Consider the following 18,918-nt stretch of genomic DNA (forward strand, 5'->3'; position numbering starts at 1 on the left):
ACCATTAAGAGCTTGATAAAACTGAATTATTACTGAGAAAAATAAGACTCTGTCCTCTTTAACCACTTTGCTAAATTAACAGAACTGCAGACTTACATTTCTTGTATTGATTTAATACTCTGCTCTTGAAAAACAAAACCTCGGATTTTTTGATGGTTTTTTGATTGTTTCCATCCCTGTCTGGGATTCAGAGGTTGACAGAAGCTCTCAAGGGAACAGGCTTCCCACAATAACACCCCTCCTTGACTCTTAGAGTTTTCAGAATGTTTTACTTAGCCAAGCTGCTGCGCAGCATCCCCCTGGACTGTGCCCTGCATCCCACTGTACCAGACCCTGCATTTGTCAATACAATTCATTTGCTCTGGTCTAAATCCACAGGCAGCATCAATTGTGTTTAAATGGCCTCAATGCTAATTGGTTATCATAGCATCCCAGAAAAAGATTATCCCTCATAGTCACCAATAACTCAGATTGGCAGAGGTCAAGGCTTGGTGTGTTAGACCAGTAGCCAGTCATGGAGGTCTACCAATAGCTTCTTCCTTTTTTATTATCAGAGGAAATTCACAGTGTAAATAATCTTCTCTCATCACAAGAAAACAAAGCACCAAGATAACTTTCAAACAGATCATCTCCTGTTTGACTTCTTAAACAGCACCTGTCAATGTGGCATCTGAGTGCCACTCCACAACATATTAAGCATCATAGTCAGTAGCTATAATGGAAGACAACATTCTACTTCTACTTCTGCCTTCATCCTTGCATGGAAGAATGTGTGAGCCCATTCAAACACCTGGCTTCAAAGGAATTGACTATTTCCTTAACGTACTACTGGGTTTTCTGCTACTATATTCGGGTATTGTCAGCAAACGCTGCATTAAGCCACAGCTGTTAAGCTACAGTACTCCCCTGCCTCAAAGACAATGCAGCATACAAAGCTCAGGCCAGTTATTTAAGCTATTCTGTTTTATAACACAGTGTAAATTTTTGATACCCGCATTAATACATATAATATATATGGCTGTAAAAATGTCAACCAACTTTTATGGCTTTCCTCTTCATATGAATATTCAGTCATCCATTTGTCCCTAGATCCACTTCAATCCTGAAAAAGAAAATATTAAATCATTTAATTTGTGTATTTTCTGAGAAGTTCAATAATTTCTCAAGTATGTTGTGTATGTAAATACAAAAAAATCTAACCACAGACATCTATTCCACAGTAAAACAGAGCTCAGAAGAACAGTGATTTTATAAGCACTTCAAACAAAAATGGATTAATATGACAAAAAGGTATATTGGAGAAAGTCTTATGTTTCCTCTTAACTAATGATTTTAGTCAAAGCTCTGTGTTTTTAACTTCTGCGCTGCTATTTCAGCTCACTAAATCCCAACCACTTTAATTAGTCTTCTGAGCCCACTATGTACCAGTACCCTGCATTTGTACAGGTAAACTTTCCAGCAGCTACAGAGGGCAAGCATTCTTTACCCATATTTAAAACTGTATTTCCCAGAAATACTATGCATAATCCCAACAGTGACACATTAAAAAACTGTCCAAGACCACCACAAAATCTGAATATATATTTCTTTCAGCGTTTCCTATAGATACATGATCAGTTTAGTTATGAGGGCCACAGAGAACAGAGGGCTGCAGCATCCCTCCTGTGAAGAGGGGCTGAAAGAGTTAGGGTTGCTCAGCCTGGAGAAGAGAAGGCTCTGGGGAGACCTTACAGCACCTTCCAGTACCTAAAGGGCTACAAGAGAGCTGGAGAAGGACTTTTTAAATGGGCATATACCATAAGACAATGTTTCAAACGAAACGAGGAGAGATATAGATTAGATGTTAGAAATAAATTCTTTACTGTGAGGGTGGCAAGGCATTGGCACAGGTTGTCCAGAGAAGCTGTGGATGCTCTATCCCTAAAAGTGTTCAAGGACAGGTTGGATGAGGTTTTAAGCAACCTGACCTAGGGGGTGGCAACCCTGTCCATTACAGGGAGGTTGGAACTAGATGAACATTAAGTTCCTTCCAACTCAAAACATCCTAAGATTCTATGTTAATCTGTAAAACAAAAAAGCATACAGAGATTCAAATATTGTGTTTTGTGAGGCTCCTTCAGGTTTAAAAAAATAAACAAACCCAGCAGTCCAACTTTTTTAAAAAAGCCTTGGGGGAGAAAAAAAATCTTCAGATGTCCGAAATTTAAATAATAGACAGGATGTCTTAAACCCCTTGACAGAATATGTGCATGTATCTGGAAGCAAATGCTACTTACATATGTCTCTCTTAATAATGGAAATGGTGTGAAGTCAAGAATCTAAATCTGCTGTCAGAATTACTATAAACAATCTGCTGTTATTTTTCTGTCATTCAAAATAAGGTCATCCTTCAAGTGCCAGTAGAGCATCACCTACCTGATTTTAAACCACATTCCAGTATTTCATTACTGCTGTATATATGACAACATGACAGGTTTCCAAATACCACACAAACTTCTACAGTGAAAAGAAGACAAGAAGCTCCCTTAAGAAAATAGAAATAGTCCATTCATATAGTGTGTTATTGTCATACCAACTAAACATCACACACTTGTATTTTATTCCTAAGAAAATATTAAGTATAATAGAAGAAAGTAAGTTTCAAATACTTGTATCAATTATAAAAAGCTGCAAAGTCACCACAAACACTGACCTAACTGAATACAACAGACCATAAGCATGCTAACTGTTGCAGACCATTTGTCTTCTCTCGTGCATCTTGTAGACTCTCTTTCCCTTTTGTTATTTCATCTTCCTTGGCATTATTTGGATTACTTCAAAATTTCATGTAGCAGATTCCTTTTTTTTTCCTTTTAAAACTGCACACTTGAAGAACCACCTTTAAGTTTATAACTGCTCTTGTCCAAAAATGGGACAACTGGACCACATTTTCCATATCCTGGACTCACACAATGTGGTCACCTAACCTGTACAGGAAATTACTTAGTCATTTCCTTTTTTTAAATTAAATGCAATGTATCCAAAAGCTTCACGGAGTCTCCATGAGAGAAGACAGAGTTTGACCTGTAATTGTTTCCAGTTCTCCAGGTTTTCTCATCATTACTCCTCTCTACATGCACACAGACGCACATGTTCCTACAACACAACTTTGCTTCAAGTTACACACCAACGCTGCAGTCCTATTATGTTACGGTGGCTATGGTGACACAGCAAACATGGGTCTGTGTTTCAGAACTAACAAACCTCTATCCAACCAGCCAGAGCTGCAGCTGTGCTTTTGCGTTATTAAATCATGTCCAAGGGTCCTCCTCAAGGAAAAGCTACTTCTTTAGCAATGACAAGTCACTGGGTTTGCTTATTAATGCTCTTCGGGTCAGCACAATTAACAAGCATTAAATTGCCTACATCCTTGCACCACTGGGTGTTCTCCTCTATGGAAGAGCTTCTATTTTAGGCTGCTTTTTAGAAGATTAAGAGCAAACCTTTTTCCCCTGAAAATGACATTTAACTAGTAACTTCACAAATGTTTGCCCCGATTTTGAAAAGTGCTGAAAAGGTTTGACTTCATATGAAAGCACCTTGAAATGCATATGAAAAAAGGGCCCATCCATTCTGCCACACGTGTCACTGCCATGAAACCCGCTACGGACTTTGGTTTTCAGTCCCTTGCAGTGAAATGTTACTTTCTACTATCAGGAATATGAAATCAGACATTGAAGTCCAAGTAGAAACATCTTCCATTTGCACCAAGCAGGTTGCACAGTAGAAGAAAATGTACCCAACGAGACAGCTGCACAGTATTTCCAATTTGAAACCTTTAACGCTAAAAAGGCTCTTCAAATACAGAGTGAAAGCACAAACCATAATCTTCAACCAAAATAATGAAATTTAAGCAGCAAACACTGAATTATATCCTCTTCTACCCAAAGCCTAACTTTCACCTTAAAATAGTGTTTTAGGACCCCAGGAGTTTATGAATGCCACCAAACATTAGATTCCTTTTTCTACAGCAAGAAGAAACCAAATACATTTGGTTGGCAACACCTAGTCCATTTTGAAAACCTGTCTTGATCATGTCTTGAGATGCCCTGGTAGTGCCACCCCAACCAGCAGAAACACTTCCTGGTGGAGCTGAGCAAGACTCCTGGACCACATTAATGAGCATGAGAAGACAGGACAATCATTAATGAGCATGATTCCAGGACAATCATGCTGAGTGTATTTCAGGAAAGACAGAAGTCCCTATGGATGCAGAGGTAGCCATACCTCTACAAATAGAACACTTTTGAACATATAAACCCGTGTTAGTTCATTAGCTCACAAGTCCGCACTAGTATCACTTTTACTTATCTTTTGCATACTGATAATTTTAAAGGAAACTCACATTAATATATTAACAAATTGCTCCTTGTGCTATTTTTACTCTTTTATAATTCAGATAGGTATGGGAACGTACATTTGGAAAATACCAACTAATTTGCAAAGTTATGTCATTTGCTGAATCAGGATTTACTAACTTTTTCTGCTACAAAACAAACTCCGTATTTGGACATAGTGGGGCTAGTCACCTTCTTACATCATCTATTTTATTTTCAAAGTATGCACTTTTCTTCTTTAAAGCCCTCAGATCTGTATTTTGACTTGTGCAACCCCTTTCAAGGGCCCTGAGTCACACCAAACTTCCCCAAAACCAGCATGACTTCTCCCAAACTCATCAAGACCACCCTGGCCATCAGGTAAGGCAGGATCACTGAAAGCTCAGTTTCAGCACTACTCAGAGATGAACACAGGTTATCCTCAACCCAGTGTTAAGGATAACTACCCTTGTAGTAAGAGTAGTCACACACTTGTTCTTTTTCCCTACGTTTCTGACTCTTGCAGGGACATTCATACACTTCACAAAGTGACATTTTGCACAAGCTACACATGAAATATACATTAACCACAAGATACAAATCCACAGCAGTCCTTTGACACTTAAAACTGATACAGGATAGGAGATGCTGGTATACAGTCCAGCACTGTATTGAGCAAATCCCAAAGTCTTCCTCAGCTGCATTTCAAGTGTCTCCCTTTCTGGACCTGGGTCTGGTCCCCAGGATATTTTTAAACTGAGTGCTGCACCACTGAAACCAGCCAATACACTTTGCCACAAAGCTTCGTAAAAAAAAAAAAAAAAAAAAAAAAAAGTGAAATTCCAATTCAAGGCACTGTCCCACCAGCAGTCACTACAAGCTGCAAGACAAACCCCAGAGTACAGTCTAAAAGTCATTCAGTTTAGGTTAAGTGTAACTGCAGACCTCACAAGACCAAAGGATCACTTGCTATGCATCCTAACAACTGAGGTTATAAGGGTTATTCTGTCTCCAGCTGAAGTTTTTGCTAATTTTTGATTGCAACTACTGTTCAAACAAGGTCTTTAATATGCCAGCCCCCACAACAACATCTTTGCTGCTCTGCTGTAACATCTTAACAAAAATATCTCAAGTTGCTGTAAATATTTCTGAAAATTACCTTAATGTTTCAACTTCTGGTTTTCAGATACTTTAATAGAAGTAAAGAGAAGCAGGAGGTAGAGAGTGGGATGCTTGTGGCTAGGTGATACCTAGCTATCTTGAACTCCTAAAGACTGAAATATTTATCCAGACTCCCACAAAGAATGACATCTAGCAGAGAGAAGAGACACACACATGTACTAAAGTACAGCAGGATTCAAAGAAAGAAGCAGCAACTCTGCCACTTGTTTGGTCCCTAGGGCACCTGAGAAGACTGCCGTCTGGGATGGGGATGATACAGCTCCTCCTAAACATATGCCCCAGTTTTTGCTAAGACTACATGGAGCGATGCCTCCAATACATTAATGCCAAACCAGAATGACGTCAATGCCATTGGAATCATGGTAGCACAAGTAAATGCATCCTTGGCTATCTGACTATAAAGCAGTGTTGTTTTCCTGATGTCTGGGGTACTTTTCCCCAAATCACTACACTCTGACAACAGGTTTCCATTGAAAAAAAGCATGCAGTTGGCCAAATGTGGATGAACAATTAATCAACTAAACACACAACGTTCCTGCCATGTTCCTCCTGCTCCTCACTTTAAAAGGTTTATAATAAATGTTCAACAAGTGCTTACACAGTCCTTCAGTAGAGGCTTAGAGGAATAAACATTATTCTTTACAGGGTCTTTTATTTGACATTAATGAATTATTCTGAACTGAACAGCTTCAAGGGTAACTCCCAGACCTTCTGAGTCTTCAAGATGAATTCCAAGAACAATTTGATCTCCCTAGAACTTACATGTCTGGTTTGACAACTATTAAAGTTTCAGAGAAAGACAATGTCTTCCAGTAATATTTAAAAAGCCTTGCTACTGCATCAATGTACACAAAAGAAATTAAAACGTGTATGTGCACAGTGATAATATCTTAAACACAGAATGGGACTTAAACTCTGGAGAAGTAATGGAGTCCTCAAATGACTGGATTTAGGTAATAATCAGTGGCCAATCTAGAAGAGTGCAATAAATTGCAGGGAGCAGAGAAAAACACAGCCAAATACAACTCCTTGGCTTCTTACTCTAAAAGCAGTGAACTTCGACACTCAGTTTTTTGAAAGGATAGCTCTGAAACCTTGATACTCCCTTCACAATTCTAGCTTAAACAGAATGACATTGTTTTTCATTAGATCCAAATGAAACCAATAGTGATAAACACAATCACCCATCACTTTGGGTAGCTTCCCTGACATACGGAAATGCTCATGTTACAGTGCAGGACAAGGTCTGTCAGTTCACCACCTCACCCTCACACACAGTTCAAACTCTGTTAGACGAAAATTCTATTTACCAGCCTGTGCACAATGTCTAAAGACTTCACGAGCCTTTTCTTGTTACAAAAATTATAGGGTTTTTTTTATATATATACACATACACACACACTTGTATACATATATTATTATAAAAGTATGCACATGTTCGGTCACAAATTTTTGATGGTTTTTTTTGGTAAATAAAGTTTGGTAAAGAAGTATTTAAAATAATATTTTAATATTTAAAAGTGGTTATTCCTAACTCAGACTGGGATTATGTATGTTCTGTTTGGACTTCATATGAAACAAATGTGATTAGGGGTACTAAAAATGAAGTTAAACTTTAAATGAAAAGGAAGGTAAACCACAGGAAAACTGCTTGTGCCTCAAGGAGGATAAGAGGGAAGAGACCTGCTAGTGATTATTCTCTATCTCCGCAGTGGGGGAAGGGATAAAGATCAACCTCTCCAGCAGGACAGTTCCATCAAGACTAGATTGACACAATAGATGCTGCACAGGAAAGATCCTAACTTTATAGGTTTCTTACTCTTATTTTGCCCTGATAATACAGATTAGCATTACCAGATACCATCACCCATTGGCCCACTTCTGGCTTAATGCTTTTACTCAAACTAGGTTTATGCTCAGTCCAGAATCAAGCCAGCTTTACTTGAGATACAAGCAGCAGTATTTCATCTCTCTTTTCAAAGTTGCAATATAATCTTCTATATTCTAACTCATTTCAAAAATAAAACAGGGATTTTCTTTACCTTCTGTTAGGATGCTGCTGAATCCCAGAGACCACGAGAAGAATAAATAAGCCTCACACTCGTATGCACTTATAAATGAAATGACCAGATCATAAGAACCAGTTTACTTAGAAATATAATTTCTGTGTGGACCATGTCTCTGATGTTTCTCAATGTGATGGCAACCTCCTGATTACCTGATTGAGGGAGGGTGGATGAACCCCTAAAGCCTCATGCTACAAGTCCAGAGGGATGAGGACAATTTCACTGCACACCTGTGTCAAAATCTGCTCTTTGGTCAAGCCAGTGAGCAGAGCAAGCGGTAGTTTAGCCTGCAAGTCTGAAACACATGAAAGTCTGAAACAGATTAATACTGCCTCAGATGGCAAATGTACTACCCTTACATGACTCAGAATTTTTTAAAGTTTATCCTCACAGTTGACTTCAGAGGGAACACCAAGACAATTGAAAAATCAGAGCAGGAAAAAAAAAATCTAACACTATGTAGTAGCTTATATAAACCCTGGCATGTCTTCCCTTTTTACACTGTGCAAGATGTTGTAAAAGAAGTTACAAAACGGTAGTAACCACCATCCCACTACAGACAAAATACTGTGCAGCTCTCCACCAGTGTCAAGCACTCTGAGCCAACTTTCACAGCAAAGACACTTAAAGAATAAGCAAAAACAGACAAGTTGCGCCTATTAAAATTCCTTTAAATGAAGGAATAAAATTGTTCCCACAAGCAGCAGAAGAAAGGTGAACAAGCTTCAAATGTATACATCACCAGAAGGTGGTTGTAAAATCAGTGTTCATGTTGCTGAGGCCTGCATAGCAAGAGCCAACACCTCACCCCACAAAGTCCCAGCCTGGAGACGGCCACCACTTCAGAAGTGCCCACATACTCAACTTCTACCTCACTGTGTCAATAAATGCAAGATAAGTTAGCCAAAACCCAAACTGCCTAAACAAATCTATTGTGATCCTCCAAAGCAGAGGTGGCAATAGTTATGAGTTACTGACCTCTCTAACGACAGCCACAGCATCTAAGGACAGGCTTCCACCATTTACCCTAAAGTTGAAAAAAAAGAGCAAAGAAAACCAAGCAAATGCTATTCCAAGTCGCAATACACACTGAAGAAACCCAACTTCCAGGCTCAGTTATGCTTGTAAGAAATAAAGCTATAAGCTGAATGCACCCTGCTCTATATAGCAGAAAATATTCAGGCCTATTCCTGCCTTTGCACAACAAATTCCAACACTGCATTTTTGACAACGTGAGCCTCTTCTTTTGCTTTCCATTAGAACTATATCAATAAAACGCTTTTTCAAGAAAACAGCATGGTATCTACAGCATTGTAGCTATCCATCTATCTATGTGCCTGCGTAGTTACATAATCAGGCTCTAAATGAGGGGCACTACATGACACCAGTGATGCTATTAATCAATTTAAGCAGCCTATTTGGCTGGCATCCTACAAATGTGGGTGATGAGTGTCTATTTTAATAGGAAAGTACACTCTCTAAAATTGATCAATTGACCACAAGTGTTTCAATTAATAATTTTTAATGTCTTTTCTCCTAGCCTGCCCTTCCTTAAAAGTGGATACTGGCATTATTACTAATAATCATCTGTCAGCGTATTGGAGGCAAAAGGTTCAGAAAAGAGAGAAATCCCAAAATCTGTCAACACAACATTCCCATCAGGTGCTGACCAGCCTGAAACAGCTTCACTACCAGATTCAACAGCTACAAATCTTTTTGTAGCAATTTGAAATCCAGAGAAAATCAGTGAAGCATACTCATGTTCTTGACGCCTTCAGAAGGAATGAGGATAATAAAATTTGTCTTTATACTGTTCCTAGAGAATTTCCACTGTAAACTCTCCATCTCAGCTTTTCAAGCTTCCCAATGCATGGTAAAGCTCAGAAAAAGCCATCATTAACCTTAGGAAATGGTACATGTGTCTGGAGATCCACCCAATACATACCTGGTCATATTCCATCAGCCTCCCTAGGCCTCATCATTTTCCTCCTTGTTCCAACAGCCCTCACATTTTGACAGGACACACAGATGCTCTGATTATTTTCCTGTCCTTGCTTAGACAGAAATATATTTGCTTCTCCCCTTTGAAGAAGGGGATGGTTGGGAAATAATTTCATGCATTATTCCAGGGGGACATTAATCTGCAAATTTGACTATATACTTAAGTCCAAAATCCAGAAGTAGCCTGATGTCCAAAGGTAATTTGTACTTTCCAGTCTCCTGCTGAGATGACTGCAGCAGCCTGCAGGACTCACCATCTGCATGCAGCAAGCCACTGACATTTCAGTCTGCAGACCAGCACAGGCAAACAACCCCCTTAATCGTGGCTTGGCAATTGTTCACATTCACAGCCCAGAAACCATAACCTGAAGAGCAACTTTAGCAGATAAAGTTCTAGGCAAGTGGCAGGCTCATCTCACCTACTGACAGACACTTCCACCTGTGCTAGCTGCCCTTCATGGCTCTGCAGCCAAAGGACAGAAAGGGGCAGTGTAAGGGCCTGAGTCACTGTCACTGCAGCCAGTCCAGCAACTGCTTTTGACCAAAAATCATTTTAAATAAAACAGTACTTAGTTGTCTGCAAAGTGAAGGGTACTGTTAGTTTTAAGAGCTTTGGTTTTTTAAACCAGTCTTGGATTCCTTTGTTTTCCTGAGCAAACACTCTAAATTTTAAGACTTAAGAAGAGACCATTTCAATGGAACCAGGAGGACTTGGAAAAGCATCCCATTTTTACAAGAGCTTAGAGGGAAAAAAGGAAAAATAGAAAAGTAACTTGACCTGGCTAAATACTACTGTCAAGCAGGAACTGGTGACACCAGCCATGCTAAGTTTCCTGTACACCAAAGCTCATCAGTAGTACAGACATCATCATAAAAAAATTATTACAAAAATCAAAAACTGAGAATGGTAAGGAAGTCACTTTGCCTGATTTAGTAAATGAGAGACAAGAACACTGCAATGAAAAAATCCTGTATTTTATGGGGAAACACACAATTGTTAAGATCAAGTTTTTCACAAACTTGACCAGACTGCTGATCCCATACTCTGTGTCACCCCAGTGAAACAAATCAACTTTTATGCTCCCAATATTCTCACTCTCATAGTAGAAAGTGGACTCATTGTATTTAATTATCTTTCAGGAAAGAGAATGTAACAAATAAATTAATGAACATAATTAATCACAAGAGACATGAAAACTAGAGGCAATACCACTGAGGAGAAAGATTTTCTTTTTCTTCCCCCTCAATACTACAGATGTAACAAAAACAATGTGATGATATGGCTGCTGTCTAGAATTAAGCATGCCTTCTACCCAAGACCCCCAAAAAATTGTCCTTTCCTAACCTACATGATCCATAACCCCCACAAACTATCCCGACTCAGAACACCATGAACAACTTGACTCGCCATTTCCCCGAGGATTAAATTCAACAACTCCTTGACAATCAAAGGTTTTGTTTTTCTACCAGTTCCCTTTGATTACTTTTTTGACTTGCAGGTAACACCTGATAGGATACATGACTTCAAATGCTTAAAGCAGTTCAACTGGCAGTAGGAAACACATTAGCTGAAGATGCATTGGGGCTATACCCATCCTCAGCTTATTGCCAGGAATACACCTATCCGGTATTTTGCAATTATGAGGAAGCTACTAAATTAGATCAACTACTGAAAAATATTTCTGTAATTTGATTATATAAGAGACAGCCAACAGAACTTCTACTATTCTACCAAATAGCTGCCCATCATCTACTATCAGTATCTTGGAGTTTGCCATGCCTTTTCTACCAACTACACCCTTTGGTGACACAGTTTCTTCTTTCCATGTTACTCTAACACAGAAACATTGCAGTTGTTCATCTCAAGGATCCTCCCGTCTTTCTCAGATTCAAGAACCATTTAGCCACCTTTGAGACACAGGGTCCTTGCCCAGGAGGGAAATACTCCCCTCTCAACCACTGGACATCCCTCTTCACCTTCCCCTGTTTCCAGGACAGGCTTCTGGTAGGTGAGTTGGCAGCTTCTGCAACACAAATGCAGCTGCCTCTGTGCACACCCCATCATCAGTACCAGTGTGGGCACCTTCACAGCCCACACTTCAGCGGTGTGAGCCTGTTAACCAGACCACCCTGTTCTCATCCCATGGAGTGAGCAGTCTCATGTTCCACTGCCTGACATTCAGTAGCTTCAAAAGAGTTTAAAATTACAATCTAAAACAAGGTGATGTAGAATTTGCCCAACACTCCTCTGTGGCTTGTCCCACCTACCCTCCTCACTACTCTTACCACAGGTCTCCCTTCACCCTCTTCCCTGAGCTTCAGTCTTGGGCAGACCACTCATCCAGTGGCACTAATCCAACAACAACCCTCTCAGTTATCACTGAAAGTGGCTTTATTCCCACTAAAAAGCCAAATCCTGACTCCATCCTGCTGTATAATCTGTTACTATGAAAGATTTGAAGGTTGGGTTTCTTTTTTATACAAAAGCTAATTATTTCTTCTGTATCCTAAGTTGTGCTCCTGATTATTCATTAGGTACAAACATTCCCTGTTCTCCACCTTCTGAGTTTTCAATATCCTGAATTCACTGCTAGCAGTAGAGAGGCCGATGCTACCTACTCCAAGACACCATGAAACACAACCTGTCTCACACAATGCTCTCCTACTGGAAATTGCTTTGTCTTTGGTAACAAAACCTTATGAGAGCATCACCACAGGAGCAAACTTCAGTTAATAACACCACCAGACACAATCGAACTACTGACAGCAGTCCAGAAGCAAACAGCAGATTTTGCTGCATGTTGGAATATTAAGACATTCTGAAAACAGTTTTATTAAAAGCAGAGGTAGCTGCAACAGTCTTTGTAATAAACAAGGAATACTGCAAGCAACTTACACTCCCACAAGTGGCAAGTGTCATCATCCTAATGATAACCCCTACCGAGTTGCATCCTGTAGAGTTATCACAATTAAGATTCTGTTAAAATACCCATTACAAATATCTATTTTTAATTAACTGTAATTCAGACTTATAATATGAAGCAGGTTGTAACTTGATGATTTTCATAAGACAATGAATTAAAAATTAGAAAAACAAAATAAAGATTAGCCTCTTGGGGGGAGGGGAAAGGAAATCAAACCAATTTCAATATATATGAGTAAAAGTAATATAAGTCAATAAAAATAAAAATCATAAATTCTGGTTACACAAACCAAGTTTTATAGATAATAAAAAAGTAAACCATTGAAAATAAGAGTCCCCTAAGTGTGCATTTACAGTTTAAAAAGAACAGAACAAAAATCAGTGTTACAGGCCTGAAGTTGATATGGGAAAAAATATGGAGGTGAAAACAATGTCTGCTTTATACTCTACTAGACCCTTCACAGCTTAGCTTAAAAAAATAAAAAGGAAAAAGATAAATAAAAAAATGCATGTAGATATTTCTACAAACCCACACAGGGAATGCACACAAGCATTAAAACCCAAAGTGCTCCCAACAGGGCCATATTCAGCACAGGCAGATTTACAGACTTATTCCTCCTTGGCCCATCAGGCCATGGTACCAAACCAAAGGCTTACAGCTGGGCAGGGCTAACAGGGCTTCTTACATTTAAGAGCCATTTTCACCAGCTCCATCACTTTTAGTCTTAATCCCATTCATGCATTAGTCGGTATTTGGCTTTTCCAATCTGATATACAGAGAAAGCCCACTTTTCTCATGTCTCTTTCCTTTATCAACTGACCAAGTGACAACAACATGAGATCAGTCCAGTGACCCATCCTCCCATCTGCTTCCACGTCCTGCTATGCACAGCAGGCATGCTAAAATACAAGTGTCAAGCAGTCAACAAATCTCAACAAGCCCCTAATCTTAAGGGCACCAAATATGGTTAAGTCATCCGCTTTTATGGAAAAAAAAAAATAAATCTCACGGACTGGGGCCAGCAGTTTAAAGGGCTTTGACAAGAGGAGAAGGATTACAACAAGCCAGCACCATTTCAAATTGAAAAGCAAAGAGGTCTGACTTCCTAATAAGCAAATTCACCCAAAAGCCACAAGCTTAACTGGAAGCATCTTAACCTGCAGTATGTCAGCAAACACAAGTAAGCTCTTTCAAACATGTACTGAAAGAAATAATGCAGTATTTTCTTTATTGCTGTTTCTCTTATTTGCATTTGAAAAGAGCCCACAAGGAAACACTCTACTGAATGAGTTCAGGAGGAACATATTACCTAAATATGCACATTTGTATTAATAGCCAGGGATGACATTCACAAATATCTTCCTACTATCCTGTAAATGCCCTCAAAACAAGCATCTCTACACTGTATCAAGGATACCGAAGTTTCATAGAAGCTGCTCTTGTGAAGCTTCCTGAAGGCCAGCATGCCCAAAAGGGCAACCGCAGCACCTGCTCTCTCTTATGAGCTTTTCCATACCCTGCACCCAGTGCACTCTGACTATCACTGTTTCTGGACTCCAGAAAGAGAAGGAGAATAAATTCTCAAGACAGAAAACTTAGTAGATAGTCATAACATGCCTTCTCTTGAGGAGGGCAACAGGAACAAGACACAGCTGTGTGGAGTTCTATTGCTCCAGGATTCAGCTTCCTGTCCAAGTCATCTCCTTCCCTTCCATCTCCCAAGCTAGACCAAGACAAAACACCCCTCGCACAAAAGTGAGGGGCATCTACACTACATTAAGCAAACATTAAGCTTCAAGCAGCTGGTGTGCATTAGCTTGAGCTGAAGCTGCCACCACTCTGGAGGCAAGACCCCACAAGACCATGGCATTTTCCAAGCTGTTCCCAAACTGAAAGAACTGAGCAGGAAGGGGTTGCATAGCTAGAACAGTATCTGACTTTTTCCTCCACTCCTGCCAGCAGTATGCCAGACCAGAATCCTCATCACCTGGCCCTCTGTTGCCACCTGAAGAGCCATCAATAGAAAATTCACACAAATTTTAAAAACTGGGATAGAGGATACCTCAGAAGACCACCTAGTCTCTTGCTAGCAATTCGCCCCACTGTGATTACCTCAAAAAAATAATTCCATTTTTATTATATCCATTACAGACAAGCTTCAGGAAAAGAATCACATGACCTGCAAAGAAAAACTGCATGTAGCACCAAGATTTCGTCCTGATTCATTCTAAAGACAGAACATTTGCTTTAGCATACCACTAGGGCCATAAATAGAACAATACTCAGGGTAGGGAGCTGAGAGCTTGTCAGAGCTCTGATATTTACTTCAATTGCTCCTAAAGATGTCTACGAAGTAAATATTTTTCAACGCAAAATTAGGATTAAACCCTCCCACAAAATATGACTAATTACATGTCTTCTAAGGATGTTTTCCAGATCAACTATCACAGATGATGTCTGCAAAATTATTTGAAGATGGAAAGCAATATGAACTTCTATGATAAAGTTTTAGCTGTCCTGAACAAGAGGGAATGTAAGAACAATGTGTTTTCATTCCTCAATATGAGATAATAGAGTACTCTTTTAAACTGAAAAAAAAATGCATACACAATAGCAGTCATTCCTCCAGCTTCTTTAGAACTGACTTCATACAAAAGCTTTGTGATCCATGCCCCCCCCCCAAAAACAACAGGAGTGATAAAAGGCAGTTCCTTCATGCAGAAGTCCATGTTCCCCTGGTTAAATTTATTTTCCAGAGAGTCAAAGCTATTGCTAACCCCAGTCAGATGAAGTTTCGAGATACCACTGAACTCCAATACTGGCACATCTAGGTCATTACAAAGTCTGTGGAGCTGATGATCTAATTAGTTGTGATCCCTAGTGAAATATGAGTCAGTACTTGGTCCATGTTTTGTTTTGTTTTTAATTTCAATGCATCTCAAGGTACAAAAAGACACAAATGTGTGAGCGTAAATCTACACGCAAGTCTGTATGTTAGCAATGAACAGTAGTGAATATGCTCAACACTGTTTTCATAACTACAATGAAGATCTTTTTAGTACAGTAAAAAAACACAAGAAGATTTAGACACTCTCAAGGTAACCACATGCAGAAGTTATATCTACAGACACTTCTGAATATCTCTGATCTCTTGTGATTTATTTATATCTGATAAGTCACACCCTGAGAGTCACCACAAATAACACCAGGATTTTTTTCTTATTGCATAACAAGACCTTACAAGCTAATTTATTTAATATTACTATAATTTGATCATACAATGTTAATATAGTTTGGGCTATACAGATATTTAGGTAAGTAATGATCAGACAGAATGATTCACTACTGTACTGTGGCATAGGGATGCACAGACTGAAAAGCGTATTAGTAAATCCACTATCGTAAGCTTTCACTGGTACAGACTAATTATGTAACTTTTAATTATCTTCTCTTACATGTTACAGTCACATGAGACAACAATGCTGTTAAAAGCAGTAACAAGCATCACATCACTTGTGAAAGACAAGGCCAGACCAACAGGAATGGAAAGGAATTAGCAAGAAGTGGGGGGAAAATTACTCAAAAGCAGATGAGAAGTAAAGAAGGAAAACAAATATGTTTGCTGCAATTGACTCTGCTCTATCTGCATTTTCTCCACTCTTCAGAAATGGAAACATAGGTGTATTAATCATAGGGAAGACCACCAAGCTTACTGCCACCACCTTCAAATCCTGGAGTGTAAAACTAGGGTTCTACACAGAATTTCTTAAAAAAGATTAAACAGATATGCAAAATATAACTAATGAGAAAATACAGTTTACATTTATTTTGCTTTGTTAATTTCTCTATGTAAGTCTAATATTTTTATGAGTTTTTTTCAGGGAAGTAGCAGATGAGCCCAGCAACTGACTGCTCTTTTGTGACTGTGCACTCCTACTGCCTTTAAAACAGGTGTATCTGTAAATTTTTGTTTTCTTGCTCACACTCCAGTGCCCCAGTTTTGTCATTTTTAGCGATTCCTTCCTGTGTGAACAAGCCTGAGCCTAAGCGTTTTCTTTCACACGCCAACAGGAAACCCTGCCTCCAAAACTGCAAACAGGGTGCAGGGAGAGGTGCAAGGGAGAAGCACGGCCAAGACAGAGATTTTCATGTAAAACCAGAAAAATGAGATCATAGATAAGCAGTCTGGAAGAGGAAGGGTTAAAACTGCTATCTAGAGCAAAGCAAAAAACCCGTTATGATTTATCACGTACACCAGATAAATTGTCTTTCGCCTCCAATTACTGGACTACACAGCACAGCTAGATCACTTGGCCTCACGATGTATTCACCAGCTTCTCCAAGTCCCACTAGCAGCCAATTTCTAGGTGCCAACACTGTACAACAGCTTCAATAAAACTGGTATGACAGGAGAATGTCACCCGCAAACTTGCTGAAACTAAATTTGAGAAGGCAGAGTACACTCTAGGAATGGAAGCACTGCCATTCAAAGTGATCTCAGAAAACTGGAGGAATGTTTTGTCAGGAACATTGTGAAATTCAGCAAAGGCAAATGGCAGGTCCTGCACCTAGGGAAGAATAACTCCAAGGACCAGTACATGCTGGGGGCCAACAAGCAACTTGGCAGAAAAGGAGCTGGGGTCCCAGTGGATGAAAACTTCACCATGAGCCAGAAATGGGCCTTCTTGGAAAAGGCCAACAGCCTTATGGAATACATTAGGAAGAGCATCATCAGCAAGCTGAGGGAGATGATTCTTCCTCTCTGCTCTGGTGAGACGTCTGGAGTCCTGGGTCCAGTGTTGAGCTTCCCAGTACAAGGGAGACATGAACACAACAGCATCCAGGACAGGGACCAACCAGAAACATACGGTGGTACTTGAGGGCCAGCAAGAGAGTGGTAAGAGTTGGAGCTGTTGAGCCTCAGGAAGGAGAAGAATTGGTGAGGAACTCAGTGGTCCCTGCAACTACTTAATACTGCAAAGACAACAGAGGAGTCCAACTCCTCTCTGAAGCAGGCAGGAACACAACCCAAGGTAAAGGCCACAATTGCAGCAAGTGGAATTTTAATTAAGGAAATTAGAAAATGAAGTTTTTATGATAAAGGTTATCAAAAACTGCAACAGATTGACAAAAGGTCACTGTATCCTCATCCTTGGAGATATTCAAAACTTGAATACCCAAGGGTTGGAGCAACCTCCATGAACTTGGCCCTGCTTTGTGCAGGGACTGGACCAAATGGTCTACAGACACACCCTGCAACCTATGTCAGTCTGCCATTCAGAGGTTTTTTGCCTGTGTATATTAGGTTTCTCCAAGCATTAAGACTTTGACAATACAGTTCTTGAGAGTATAAAAATATTCCATCCCAGTGACACAAATTTTTAAGACCCAAAGTTCAGGGGAGCTTCACACAAGTTTTAGCATTCGTACAATTGGAATGAAAAAAACCCTTCAAATTCTGTTTTCCTTCTAAGCTGCTAAAAAGGAAATGCAATTTTTCTTCAGAACACCTAATCATAAATATTCAGGTAAGTGTCTGTGTAAAAATATATACTGTCCATTTATATGTATTTGCTAACATATCTTGAAGCCTCCAAATACTCATGGTTCTGAACAGGTAAAAATGCAGGAGCTTCATATTTAAGTACTATATCACAGAAATACAAATCACATTGTTAATTCTCAGTGTTTATTGTTTATTTATCTCACTGACATTTCAGCTTTCCCATAATACAAACTGTATTTTAAATCAGTTCCTGTGCCATGGGTTTTCTATACTCGTGATGCCGACTAGTGTAACAAGAGCTATAACCACAGCTTGTACAGACAGCAGAAAAATGACAGAATGTTTTCAGCTGAAAATAAAGACCTGCATTACTTCAGTGCTAAATCACATGTCACCACTAGTACATACTATTAGACTACATCTAGGGGACTTCAGTAGCTCTAATCAACTGCTCTGTCAAAGACTGTAAACTTTCAAGATGTGAAAAGCAAAGTAATAATAATCCCACCAGTTTGGATTGTTTTCTTCTATGCACACATGATACGTTGATGTAAGCATGTATAATCCATCTGAGACATAAAATATATGCCAAAAGGAAATTTAAAGTTTCAGATTTTTATGTACAGACAAAGACTACAAATCGCAGGCCAAAACAGAAGGAACAACAGATTTCTGTAGTCTCCCATCATCTGTGAAGAGAGCACCAGGACACATACATGATATTAATCACCCAGGACTCCACAGATTGCATCAGCAGAATTACATATGGAATCCACAACTATTATTATACTTTCATGCTAAAGTTAGGCACGACACAGCACTGAGAGGACAAGTTCAGTTCCCTTTTCACTTCAAAAGTGGTACAGCCTCAGATGGTATTCTTT

General features: G+C 39.4%; 1 protein-coding gene across 1 annotated transcript in view; it reads right to left on the reverse strand.

Annotated features, from left to right (window-relative positions):
- Positions 1–18,918, reverse strand: part of KLF12 (Kruppel like factor 12) — a 236,016-nt gene that overhangs the window by 170,418 nt on the left and 46,680 nt on the right. Inside the window, exon 2 of the mRNA XM_041419918.1 lies at positions 1,039–1,102. Coding sequence (XP_041275852.1) covers positions 1,039–1,059 — 21 coding nt within the window. The 5' untranslated portion in view covers positions 1,060–1,102. The remainder of the gene's footprint in view (positions 1–1,038; positions 1,103–18,918) is intronic.

This window comes from Onychostruthus taczanowskii, unplaced genomic scaffold (genome assembly GCF_017590055.1).
Source record: "Onychostruthus taczanowskii isolate IOZ18803 unplaced genomic scaffold, ASM1759005v1 scaffold62, whole genome shotgun sequence".
Lineage (NCBI taxonomy): Eukaryota > Metazoa > Chordata > Aves > Passeriformes > Passeridae > Onychostruthus > Onychostruthus taczanowskii.